Source organism: Saccopteryx bilineata, chromosome 8, assembly GCF_036850765.1.
Source record: "Saccopteryx bilineata isolate mSacBil1 chromosome 8, mSacBil1_pri_phased_curated, whole genome shotgun sequence".
In the NCBI taxonomy this organism is placed as follows: Eukaryota; Metazoa; Chordata; class Mammalia; order Chiroptera; family Emballonuridae; genus Saccopteryx; species Saccopteryx bilineata.
In genome coordinates this window covers 66,536,793-66,549,209 of record NC_089497.1, presented here as the reverse complement: position 1 = coordinate 66,549,209, position 12,417 = coordinate 66,536,793, and the positions used below count along the sequence as shown (strand labels likewise).

The 12,417-nt window shown below is 47.2% G+C and overlaps 1 protein-coding gene across 4 annotated transcripts in view; it reads right to left on the bottom strand.

Annotated features, from left to right (window-relative positions):
- MASP1 (MBL associated serine protease 1) overlaps positions 1-12,165 on the bottom strand; it is a 72,411-nt gene extending 60,246 nt beyond the window's left edge. For 3 of the 4 annotated variants that reach the window (XM_066240897.1, XM_066240898.1, XM_066240896.1), the window contains exons 1-2: positions 11,925-12,165; positions 2,019-2,250 (exon numbers count right to left, since the gene is read on the bottom strand). In XM_066240897.1, coding sequence (XP_066096994.1) covers positions 2,019-2,250; positions 11,925-11,929 — 237 coding nt within the window. In that variant the 5' untranslated portion in view covers positions 11,930-12,165. The remainder of the gene's footprint in view (positions 1-2,018; positions 2,251-11,924) is intronic. The other variant, XM_066240899.1, reaches the window with a different exon arrangement.
- Positions 12,166-12,417: the final 252 nt, after the last annotated feature.

Sequence of the window (12,417 nt, the reverse complement as noted above, 5' to 3'; positions counted from 1 at the left end):
ACTTTGTTGTTGATCAAACATCCTGGTTAATACAAGGTTGACTCCTGTTGAATTACTGGTTGTGGAAAAGTGAGACTACAATAATGTGAACAATATGCAAAGTCTACTCAAATTGGTTTGATGAGAACCTCTCCCAGGAAGCCAGAGAATGTAGGTTTTTATTGTTCTTTTTTTTTTTTTAAGCAAGTGAGACAAAGAGAAGGGCAATAAGGGACAGAGATGAGAAACATCAGCTCATAGTTGTGGTACTTTAGTTGTTCATTTATTACTTCTCATATGTGCCTTGACCAAGGGACTCCAGCTGAGCCATTGACCCTTTGATCAAGCCAGTGACCTTGGGCTCAAGCCAATGATCTTAGACTTCAATCCAGTGACCTTGGGCTCAAGCCAATGATCTTAGACTTCAAGCCAGTGACCTTTGGGCTCAAGCCAGCGACCATGTGGTCACATCTCTGAGCCTGTGCTCAGACTGGTGAGCCTGTGCTCAAGCTGGCGACCTTGGGGTTTCACACTTTTGTCCTCAGCATCCCAGGTCAATGCTCTCTCCACTCTGCCACCACCTGGTCAGGTAGGTTTTTATTTTTTTGAAACAGATACAAACCTTAATAAAATTGATCTCTGAGAAGTACTCCAACCATATTTCTAAAATTTAAAGAAAAAAAGTATTCCAACTTTTTTAGCCCCACTTTTAAAGGACACCTTCTCATCCATGGCTTTGTTTGTGGGTTCCTCTCTAAATTCTAGGAAGCATTGTATTGATTATTTCCTGCCCCTCTTTCATGTATTGTTGTTATTGTTTTTATATTCACCTCTGATAGTGACCCCCACCTTTGCCTACACCATTTTCTGGTAAAATATGAACTCTTTGTATGACCAGGTGGTGGCACAGTGGATAGAGTGTTGGACTGGGACACAGAGGACCCAGGTTTGAAACCCTGAGGTCACCGCCTTGAGTGTGGGCTCACAGCTTGAGTGCGGTGTCCCTGGCTTAAGCATGGGATCATAGATATAGCCCCATGGTCACTGGCTTGAGCCTAAAGTTTGCTGGCTTGAAGCCCAAGGTTGCTGGCATGAGCCCAAGGTCTCTAGCTTGAGCAAGGGGTCACTTGCTCTGCAGTAGCCACCCGGTCAAGGCACATATGAGAAAGCAATCAGCCTGACCAGGTGATGGCACAGTGGATAGAGCACTGGATTGGGATGCAGAGGACCCAAGTTCAAAATCCCAAGGTCGCTGGTTTGAGTGCAGGCTCATCTGGTTTGAGCAAGGCTCACCAGCTTGAACCCAAGGTCACTGGCTTGAGCAAGGGGTCACTTGGTCTGCTGTAGCCCGCTGGTCAAGGCTTACATATGAGAAAGCAATCAGTGAACAACTAAGGTGCCACAATGAAGAATTGATGCTTCTCATCTCTATCCCTTCCTGTCTGTTTGTACCTGTCTGTCCCTCTCTCTATCTTTCTCTGTGTCTTTCACAAACACACACACACAAAAATACAAAATCCTTGATATCATATTCAAGCCCTGCAGAATCTCTCTCCAATACATCTTCTAACCTCACTTCCTACTGTCTGCTACTACATACTCTCACTTCCCAAGCTCTTGATCATTTCTTAAGGAACTGGACAACGCTTTCTAATACCTCAGTTTTGGACATAATAAGGATTTGTTTCTATCTGATTAATGCTTATTTGGGGTCCCTGGTCTTTTCTGCTTTTGTGAATTAAAGGTCATCTTTGAGCAGATATTGTCAAAACATTAAAGACTGAGAACAGAAATAAAAAGGAAAGCTGTGTCTGGCTGAGCTACACTTTGCTAGCCTCAGTTTCCCTCATGGTCCTTTCTAGGTTTGTATACTCATGCCATCTAACCTTCATTTATAACTTTGTAACCTTGTATGTCTCTTTCATGGAACTGCCACACGGGAGGGTAAACACAGCATCTAATTCAGCCAGGCTTCTCTAACTCCTAGCAGGTTCTAGAGATCCTGGACCAGTTAGGCCCAGGACCACTGGGGGTCTCACCTTTACATAGTCATATTCACAAAGGTAGGAGGATTCCAAATTGAAGTGCATGAAGTAAAGCTTGATCCGAAATCCCTCTGGGACGGTGATATTCCAAGTCATTTTCGAATCACTCGGATAGGAGTCTGGATAGCCAGGCGACTGGATCTGGCCAAACATATTGTTAAGCTCCACAGTGTGGGCCAAAGCCTTCAGCAAGGAGAAGCACAGAGCATGGTAAAGGGGGAGCCACCTGAAAGACACAAATAGATCAACTGACACTCATGGAGACAGGTCCTCGCCATGGAGACAGGTCCTCGCCATGGAGACAGGTCCTCGCCATGGAGACAGACAGGTCCTCGCCATGGAGACAGGTCCTCGCCATGGAGACAGGTCCTCGCCATGGAGGCAGGTCCTCGCCATGGAGGCAGACAGGTCCTCGCCATGGAGACAGGTCCTCGCCATGGAGACAGACAGGTCCTCGCCATGGAGGCAGGTCCTCGCCATGGAGGCAGACAGGTCCTCGCCATGGAGACAGGTCCTCGCCATGGAGACAGGTCCTCGCCATGGAGACAGGTCCTCGCCATGGAGACAGACAGGTCCTCGCCATGGAGGCAGACAGGTCCTCGCCATGGAGACAGGTCCTCGCCATGGAGACAGGTCCTCGCCATGGAGACAGACAGGTCCTCGCCATGGAGGCAGGTCCTCGCCATGGAGGCAGACAGGTCCTCGCCATGGAGACAGGTCCTCGCCATGGAGACAGACAGGTCCTCGCCATGGAGACAGGTCCTCGCCATGGAGACAGACAGGTCCTCGCCATGGAGACAGACAGGTCCTCGCCATGGAGACAGGTCCTCGCCATGGAGGCAGGTCCTCGCCATGGAGGCAGACAGGTCCTCGCCATGGAGACAGGTCCTCGCCATGGAGGCAGGTCCTCGCCATGGAGACAGACAGGTCCTCGCCATGGAGACAGGTCCTCGCCATGGAGACAGACAGGTCCTCGCCATGGAGGCAGGTCCTCGCCATGGAGACAGACAGGTCCTCGCCATGGAGACAGGTCCTCGCCATGGAGGCAGGTCCTCGCCATGGAGGCAGACAGGTCCTCGCCATGGAGACAGGTCCTCGCCATGGAGACAGACAGGTCCTCGCCATGGAGACAGACAGGTCCTCGCCATGGAGGCAGGTCCTCGCCATGGAGGCAGGTCCTCGCCATGGAGACAGGTCCTCGCCATGGAGACAGGTCCTCGCCATGGAGGCAGGTCCTCGCCATGGAGACAGACAGGTCCTCGCCATGGAGGCAGGTCCTCGCCATGGAGACAGACAGGTCCTCGCCATGGAGGCAGGTCCTCGCCATGGAGACAGACAGGTCCTCGCCATGGAGGCAGGTCCTCGCCATGGAGGCAGGTCCTCGCCATGGAGACAGACAGGTCCTCGCCATGGAGGCAGGTCCTCGCCATGGAGACAGACAGGTCTTCGCCATGGAGACAGGTCCTCGCCATGGAGACAGACAGGTCCTCGCCATGGAGGCAGGTCCTCGCCATGGAGACAGGTCCTCACCATGGAGACAGACAGGTCCTCGCCATGGAGACAGGCAGGTCCTCGCCATGGAGACAGGTCCTCGCCATGGAGGCAGGTCCTCGCCATGGAGGCAGACAGGTCCTCGCCATGGAGACAGGTCCTCGCCATGGAGACAGACAGGTCCTCGCCATGGAGGCAGGTCCTCGCCATGGAGACAGACAGGTCCTCGCCATGGAGGCAGGTCCTCGCCATGGAGACAGACAGGTCCTCGCCATGGAGGCAGGTTCTCGCCATGGAGGCAGGTCCTCGCCATGGAGACAGACAGGTCCTCGCCATGGAGGCAGGTCCTCGCCATGGAGACAGGTCCTCGCCATGGAGACAGACAGGTCCTCGCCATGGAGGCAGGTCCTCGCCATGGAGACAGGTCCTCACCATGGAGACAGACAGGTCCTCGCCATGGAGACAGGCAGGTCCTCGCCATGGAGACAGGTCCTCGCCATGGAGGCAGGTCCTCGCCATGGAGGCAGACAGGTCCTCGCCATGGAGACAGGTCCTCGCCATGGAGACAGGTCCTCGCCATGGAGACAGACAGGTCCTCGCCATGGAGGCAGGTCCTCGCCATGGAGGCAGGTCCTCGCCATGGAGACAGGTCCTCGCCATGGAGACAGGTCCTCGCCATGGAGGCAGGTCCTCGCCATGGAGACAGACAGGTCCTCGCCATGGAGGCAGGTCCTCGCCATGGAGACAGACAGGTCCTCGCCATGGAGGCAGGTCCTCGCCATGGAGACAGACAGGTCCTCGCCATGGAGGCAGGTCCTCGCCATGGAGGCAGGTCCTCGCCATGGAGACAGACAGGTCCTCGCCATGGAGGCAGGTCCTCGCCATGGAGACAGACAGGTCTTCGCCATGGAGACAGGTCCTCGCCATGGAGACAGACAGGTCCTCGCCATGGAGGCAGGTCCTCGCCATGGAGACAGGTCCTCACCATGGAGACAGACAGGTCCTCGCCATGGAGACAGGCAGGTCCTCGCCATGGAGACAGGTCCTCGCCATGGAGGCAGGTCCTCGCCATGGAGGCAGACAGGTCCTCGCCATGGAGACAGGTCCTCGCCATGGAGACAGACAGGTCCTCGCCATGGAGACAGACAGGTCCTCGCCATGGAGGCAGGTCCTCGCCATGGAGGCAGGTCCTCGCCATGGAGACAGGTCCTCGCCATGGAGGCAGGTCCTCGCCATATGTCTAAATCAGCCACCCTGAGACCAACCAAGTTCTCAGCACGTCTCTGCCACTGACCTGCTTTCATTACTGTTCCCTGTGGGCCTTGCTTATCCAGTCTGTAATACAGGAAGATGGTAACTCAGTGACGTCTAAGGTTTCTTCCAGCTGTGCTCTTTGAAGATTTTATAATAGTATTAAACTTTCCCATCAAATACCACATTTTGGATTCTGAAACATTTATTTTTTCTGTTGAAAATGTAAATTTTGTAATGAGGTAAAAGTTGCTATCATTTCTTTAGCTCAACTTCATTTAAGAATTATAAATGCTTCCATTTTCTTTTCTTACACTTTTTTTTTAAAGATAGGCAGGGAGAGAGAGACAGGAGCATCAAGCTGCTCCTGTGTGTGTCCTGATCGAAGAATCAAACCGGCAACCTCCATGCCCCGTGATGCTGCTGCAACTAACTGAGCTATCCAGCCAGGGATTAATATTTTAAAAATTTATTGATAGAGAAAGAGAAAGGAAGGGAGAGAGGGGAGTGGGAAGGGAAACATTCATTTCTTGTTCCACTCAGTTGTGCATTCATTGGTTGCTTCCCATGTGTGCCCTGACTGGGGATTGAACCCGCAACCTTGTCGTTTCTGGACAATGCTCTTAACTGACTGAGCTAACTGGCCAGGACCCATTTTCTAAAATGGAGGTAATAGTAACATAGTAATATTGGGATGAAACTTATACTCAGTGATGGGATCTGCTGTACCCTAAAGAAATTTAACACAATTAATTAAGGTATGCAAAATTTTGAATTCAGAAAGAATGAGTAAAACAAGTTGTTTCCCTCTTGCTAAGTGTTCTTATAAAAGGATCAAAATCCTCCAATTTATTTCCAACTGTAGGAACGAAAGGTCATGGATTGTTAAAAGAGTTGCATAAGGGCCCTGGACAGCTGACTCAGTGGATAGAGTGTCAGCCCAGCATATGGATGTCCTGGGTTTGATTCCTTGTCAGAGCACACAAAAGAAGCAACCATCTGCTTCTCTCCCCCTCCCCTTTCTCTCTCTTCCTCTCTCGCAGCTAGTGGCTTGATTGGATTGAGAATCGGCCTCAGGTGCTGAGGACAGCTTGGTTGATTTGAGCACTAGCCTCAGATGGGGGTTGTGGGGGTGATTCCCAGCCGACATGCATGTGGAAGTCTGTCTCACTATCTCCCCTTCTCTCATTTAAAAAAAAAAAAAGAGGCCTGATCTGTGGTGGCACAGTGGATAAAGCATAAAGCATTGACGTGGAATGCTGAGGTTGCTGGTATGAAACCCTAGGCTTGTCTGGTCAAGGCACATATGGAAGTTGATGCTTCCTGTTCCTCCCCCCCTTTCTGTCTCTGTCTCTCTGTCTCTCTCTCTCTCTCTGTGTGTCTCTCTCTCCCCTCTCTATAATGAATAAATAAAATCTTAAAAAAAAGGAGTTGCATAAGGATCAAGGAAAACTCAATAAAACTTATCTTGCCTGAATGGCTGATGTAATAAAGATGCAGAAAGTCCAAGACTGGTCAAAATCCTAATGGTCAATATGCACCACATCAGAGATCTAATAGATTGGTCCCATCCCACCTCTCACACTTTCCAGCAAGACCTAAGTTCCTTGAACTCAAACGTCCCAAGCCTGGCTCATCAACTTTCCCCAAACCCTATTTATTCTGCTCCCCATGGTCATGGTCAATTAATTTAAATGTTCTTATATGGACTATTGCTATTGTATCCTAAGTGATCTCCCTGCCCCCACTTTATACCATTCAGCAATCTTCCACCAAAGTTGATTTTCTAAAACACAGATGTGACCATGCCGCTCTACTGTACCGTCAGGGTAAAGCATTTGTGCCGGGATGACTGATGAGCCCTGTTAGATCTAGTGCTGATCTGCCTTCATTTCAGTGCCAGCCATGCTCTGGCATGCCATTCTGGGAGCACACCATGCCCATCAATGCCTTGGCCCCTTTGTACATGCCATGATCATTCCTTCTTATTTCTCCTCCACCCTCCAGCTCAAAGCCTCCCAGGCTATGGAGTATCCTTCACTCCACAGCTCCCCGTAGTACATGCTTCCATTAGAGCCGTGATGGCGAACCTTTTTATAAGAACCACCCACTTTTGCAGTGCTGGTCAACCTGGTCCCTCCCACCCACTAGTGGACATTCCAGCTGTAGCGGAGCAATCAAACAGCGCTGCGACTGGCCTACCATGAAAGCTGGAATGCCCACTAGTGGGCGGGAGGGACCAGGTTGACCAGCACTGCAAAAGTGGGTGGTTTTTATAAAAAAGTTCGCCATGACGGCATTAGAGTATGTACCACACTGCACTGCTTTAGAGGCACAGCCCTGAACTGAGATGTCTTTGAGTTCAAATCCCAATTCTTCTCCTTACTGTCCATGAAATCTTGGGTAATTAGTCTCTCTGAGCTCTAGTTTCCTCATATGTAAAATAAGGATTATAATCTCTAATTATAGAACTCACATGAGCATTTAAGACAGGGGTAGTCACCATTTTTATACCTACCGTCCACCTTTGTATCTCTGTTAGTAGTAAAATTTTCTAACCACCCACCGGTTCCACAGTAATGGTGATTTATAAAGTAGGGAAGTAACTTTACTTTATAAAATTTATAAAGCAGAGTTACAGAAAGTTAAAGCATATAATAATAATTACTTACCAAGTATTTTATGTAGGATTTTTGTTAAGTTTGGCAGAATAAATCTTTATAAAACAACTTACTATAGTTAAATCTATGTTTTTATTTAGACTTTGGTTGTTCCGCTACCACCCACCATGAAAGCTGGAATGCCCACTAGTGGGCGGTAGGGACCAGGTTGACTACCACTGATTTAAGATAATGAATATAAAGAACCTAGTGTAGAGCCTAACATATAATAGATGATTACTGAATGATTGAATGGATGAATGAATAAGTGAAAGTGGGGCCATAGTTTTATATAGCCCAAAAAGTTAATGCTGGGAATTTATACCAGCATGTTAGAATTAATAGTTGCATCTTTGCTAATCAGGAAGCTCCCCAACCCTCTGTCCCAAGCATATAGATGCATGTATGTGTATATATGCATTTATGCATATACATGAATTTTTAAGTGTGCAAACACAAGATAACTATATACACAGATTATCTAGTTTTCTCATATAATATTTGCATAAAGGGTAAATAGGGTAAGGGCAAAAGGCCTAGAAGAATATCAGCAGGCTATTAACAGTGGTTATCACTGAAGTGGGAATCTGAATGTTTTTAATTTTTTTGTGTGTATACAAAATGTTCACAGAAGTACCTTTACTATTTTTCAATAAAAAGAAAACAATAAAGTCATTTAAATTTTTTCCAATGCCCCTACAATAGCAACATGTGAGATGCAACTAAGGAAACAAAATGTTTTAATCCAATTGCCAGGGTCAATATTTTTTTAAACCAATCTGATGGAGGAAGCACCTCAGAGGCAGAGAGAAGGAAAGGCATAAGTCCAAGTCTCCGATTCATACAAAAGCTGAGTCTAGAAGCTCTCACTCCAGGGCCTGGGCAGCCCCATTTTCAAGGGAGGAAATGTACCAACGTCAGCAGGGCAGGGCATTCTGGTTCAACACTGCCTGGGGAGGGGCAAGTGCTGGCCTAGGTCAGAAGAACTAGGTCCAAGTTCAGGCTTTGACCTCATTTATCTGACCTGGCTTGGAAAAATCATGGAAGGTTTCAGTTTCTTCATCCATTCGGCGATAATGATGACTTTCCGCAGGGCTGCTCTCCGAGTAAAGGAGGGTTGGGAAGTACTTTGCTAACTGTCCAGCCCTAGGCAAACATTAGTTAAAATTACTCCATCCTGCTGCTTCCCGAAAAGCAGGGTTAGAAGTGAGCACTGGCTCCCAAACTGGACGTCCCTGCAATAGCAGCATCCAGATTATGCAAGGCTCAAAGGTCAACTTTCTCCAGTCTGCTTTTTACAGGCCACATAGAGGAGATTCCGAGCCTCCTAAGACAGGTCTCTCAAGGGTTGGCTGCTGACAGTCCCAGGGGCCCAGGACCATGTGTGGTAGACAACTGGTTAGTGTGGGAAGAAGGGCTGTGAAGCTTTCTGTTCTATTTTGTTTGCATCTCAAAACGGTTGAACATATGAAACAAATATCTCTGTGCACATAATGGGCTTGAGCATATGCTTGCTTACTTTAGGGGCTGAAAATCAAAGAATGTAAGTGGCGGCTTTTATTCCTCATCACACTCTCAGAGTGTTTTTGGCTTCGTATACACCAGGCACCGGCTGTACAATTCCTAACACCTGCTATCTATTCTCTAGCTAATCAAAAAAGTTGAGCTACATTTGCTTGAAATGTCAAATGTAATGTCTAAAGCTGGGATTTCAGAGGCTCCACTGTAGGAGCAGGGTATTGGGAATGCATAAAAATGCCTGCATAGATCAGTGATTGTGCAATGCGTAGTAGTTTCTATCCTCTCCATTCACTCCCTCCACTTCAAACTACACTACACCCAGACTGTTTCTGAGTAGAAGAGTTGGAAGGGACTGTATAGATTCTTTTGACAATACCCTTATTTGACAGATGATGAAAAGGATACCTCAAGAGGTTATATGTCATACCCAATACCATCTGGTGAATTAGTTTCAACAGAGGAAGGGAATAAGCAAAGCTCACAGAAGAAGCTGGGTCCATGCCCATATGCCCAGGCATCTGGCCAAAGCAATTAATCCTGTGAAAAATAATTCAAAATCCCATGGCTTTATGTAAATTTTTTTTAAAGAGATACTAATACGAAAGCTCCTCCTCAACAGACTCTGTGTAGTTTAATTGGTCTGGAGTGAGGTCTAGCCCTTGGCACTTTAAAGCCCTACAGATGATTCTCATGTGCAGCTGGGAGTGAGAGCTGCCAGTATTGAGTGTTATACTTGGTTGAGAGTCTGGTAGACCAGTGGTCCCCAACCTCCGGGCCGCAGACCGGTGTCGGTCTGTGGGCCATTTGGTACCAGTCTGCAGAGAAAGAATAAATAACTTACATTATTTCCGTTTTATTTATATTTAAGTCTGAACGATGTTTTATTTTTTTAAAATGACCAGATTCCCTCTGTTATATCCGTCTAAGACTCACTTTTGACGCTTGTCTCATAAGTTTGACAATTATATTTAAAAATACCACAGTTTTTACGCCGGTTCTATAATTTTATTTTGTGCATTTATCCATCCCACCCTAAAGGCTGGTCCATGAAAATATTTTCTGACATTAAACAGGTCCGTGGCCCAAAAAAGGTTGGGGACCACTGTGGTAGACTATACTAGAAGAAATCCTGGACTTGGAGCCCAAAGACCCAAGTTAAGTCTGAGCCTTTCAAAAATCATCAGTATGGCTTTGGGTAAATCGTCCACTGCTTTTATCCTCACTTTTCCATAATTCCTTACCTTATCCAAAATCTGAAGAATAGATAAAACAGTGCCTGTCAAAGTGTTCTGTAAACTCTGAAGTGCCCTTCTGTAAGAGGCAAGACTCTTTGAAAACTTCTAGTGGAGCATTTTTTCCAATAGTACTTTTGCTATTTAACAACTGAATTCAATTCAGCCAATATATATTGAATGCCTAATAGCAAACAGATACTATACTAGGTACTGGGTATACAAATATGAACAAGACATAGATTCTATACCTTAAAAACATTCATTCTTGGAAAAGGAGGTTTACATTTAAACAAGGAAAGATTATAAAGACTAGAAGAGATGCAGCCCCATAGGACAGAGACAGCACAAAGGAAGGGATGCTTTCTCTGGGGAGGGTGGCTCGGGAAAGGGAGGTCATGTCTGAGCCGCCTGGGACAATTACGGACCCTAGGTAGAAAATAAGGGGAAGTGATGTCCTGAGCTAAGGAATGAGTATATGCAGACACAGAACTCTTCCTCAGCCCTGTAGTTTGGTGTGACTGGGGCACTGGGCGTACGGTGGGTTTCAAACAGTGACAGATCAATCAAATTGTCATTCCATGTAGACGGCATAAATTTCATTTCTTTTAGGGGAAGAAAAATGAAGTTAGATGGCAGATCTAAACTTACAATGGATTTAAAAATAACAGAAAGATTGTATTAACCTTAAAGACCCAGTCATCTCTCTAAATCACAGGTAATCTGAGTTCAAAGAGTTAACAGTCTGAAGCCCCTCATTGACCTCAGACCCAGAGAAGTTGCTAGGTGACTTTGCAGAAGAGAAACAAATAGAACCCCTTTTTCAAATGAGAAGAAAGCTAATGGGAAACGAGGTGTTTAGGGATATAACACACCTAAAGGGTGTTTTTCTTTTTTCTTTTCTTCTTCTTTTTCTTGGTATTTTTTTTAAACAGCATTATATATACTTATAAGTAGTAAAAATAACTATGGTAGGGTTTTGAGACTTGCAGAGGAAAACTTATTAGGAATGTCTGGTGGGGATCAAGTAACTCTAAGTATAGGCTGAGGAAGAGGAAATGTTGAAGAGCATAGAAACAATAAGAATTTAAAGTCCTAGGTTCAGAACTCCAAAGGCTCCTTAAAAAAAGAAAAAGTGGTATCTCTTTAAGAGCCCTTTGGTGCAATTGGTAGCCTGATTCATGCCACCAGCTGCCTCTGATTTCAGAGAGAAATTCAGAAATTTATAGGGAATTGTAACACAGGGACAGGTTTTTAGTTTTCTAAATTGAGGTTTTCACTGGCCAACTTGTGAAGCTGAGCTGTGGGAAGCTGGTTTCTTTCCGGTCAGAACAAATAAACATAAAACACATATCTAACTCACAAAGTGTTGAGAGAGATAAACCAATGCTCCGTACAGAGGAGGGAAACAAACAAACAAAAAAAGAGCCTTGTGGGCAACAGGAGGCAAGTCCTGTTCGCCAGCAGGCAGCATCCTGCGCTGGCAGAGGAGAAACCTGAGCCTCGGCAGCGCGGGGCACGGTTTGCACAAAGTCTCCCGTTTCAAGTTGCCTGTCTCCAGAGTCCCAGGGAAGGCGTCCAGCCTGCGTCTCCCTCTCAGAGCCCCAAGGATTGATAAGAAACCCTTTGTGCCACCCACAGGACACAAAGGTGAGTTAGCCCAGAGACAAGGTCAGACCCTCCATGGCTACTTGACACCTGGTCCCTGAAGGGACACCCATGCCCACTCCTGCCCTGGCACTCACCTCATTTTCCTGCCTTGGGTGCTCCTGCCTGCCTGGTCTTGGTCTCCCCAGCCTGAGTTGTCTGTGAGCTCGTCCCCGATGTGGTGTCAGCGATGCCTTATCTTTGTTCTGAGGTCCCTGTGTGTCTCTGGAATTGGCTGGCATTCTCCATTCAGGTCACGCCTTCCCCTGCCTGCAACAGATCCCTCTCCCCCTCTCTCCCTCTGCCTTTCTCTCTCTCCTCTCTCCCTCCCACCCTCCCTCTCTCTCTCCTCTAACTCACTCTTACACACACTCAAGAGGAGCCTGACAGAACAGAATCTGTCTTCCTTAAGAGATCTGCTCCTCCAGTTCCCTCCTTTATCCTGTGTGGCTGGCTCCAGTCCCTGAGAGAAAATAACTGAGAGGCTCAATTAGGTATTGTGTCACCGTGTGTGTGTGTGTGTGTGTGTGTGTGTGTGTGTGTGTGTGTAGGGTGGAGGGGGACAAAGTCTAATTTCTCTTCAGTCTCCCT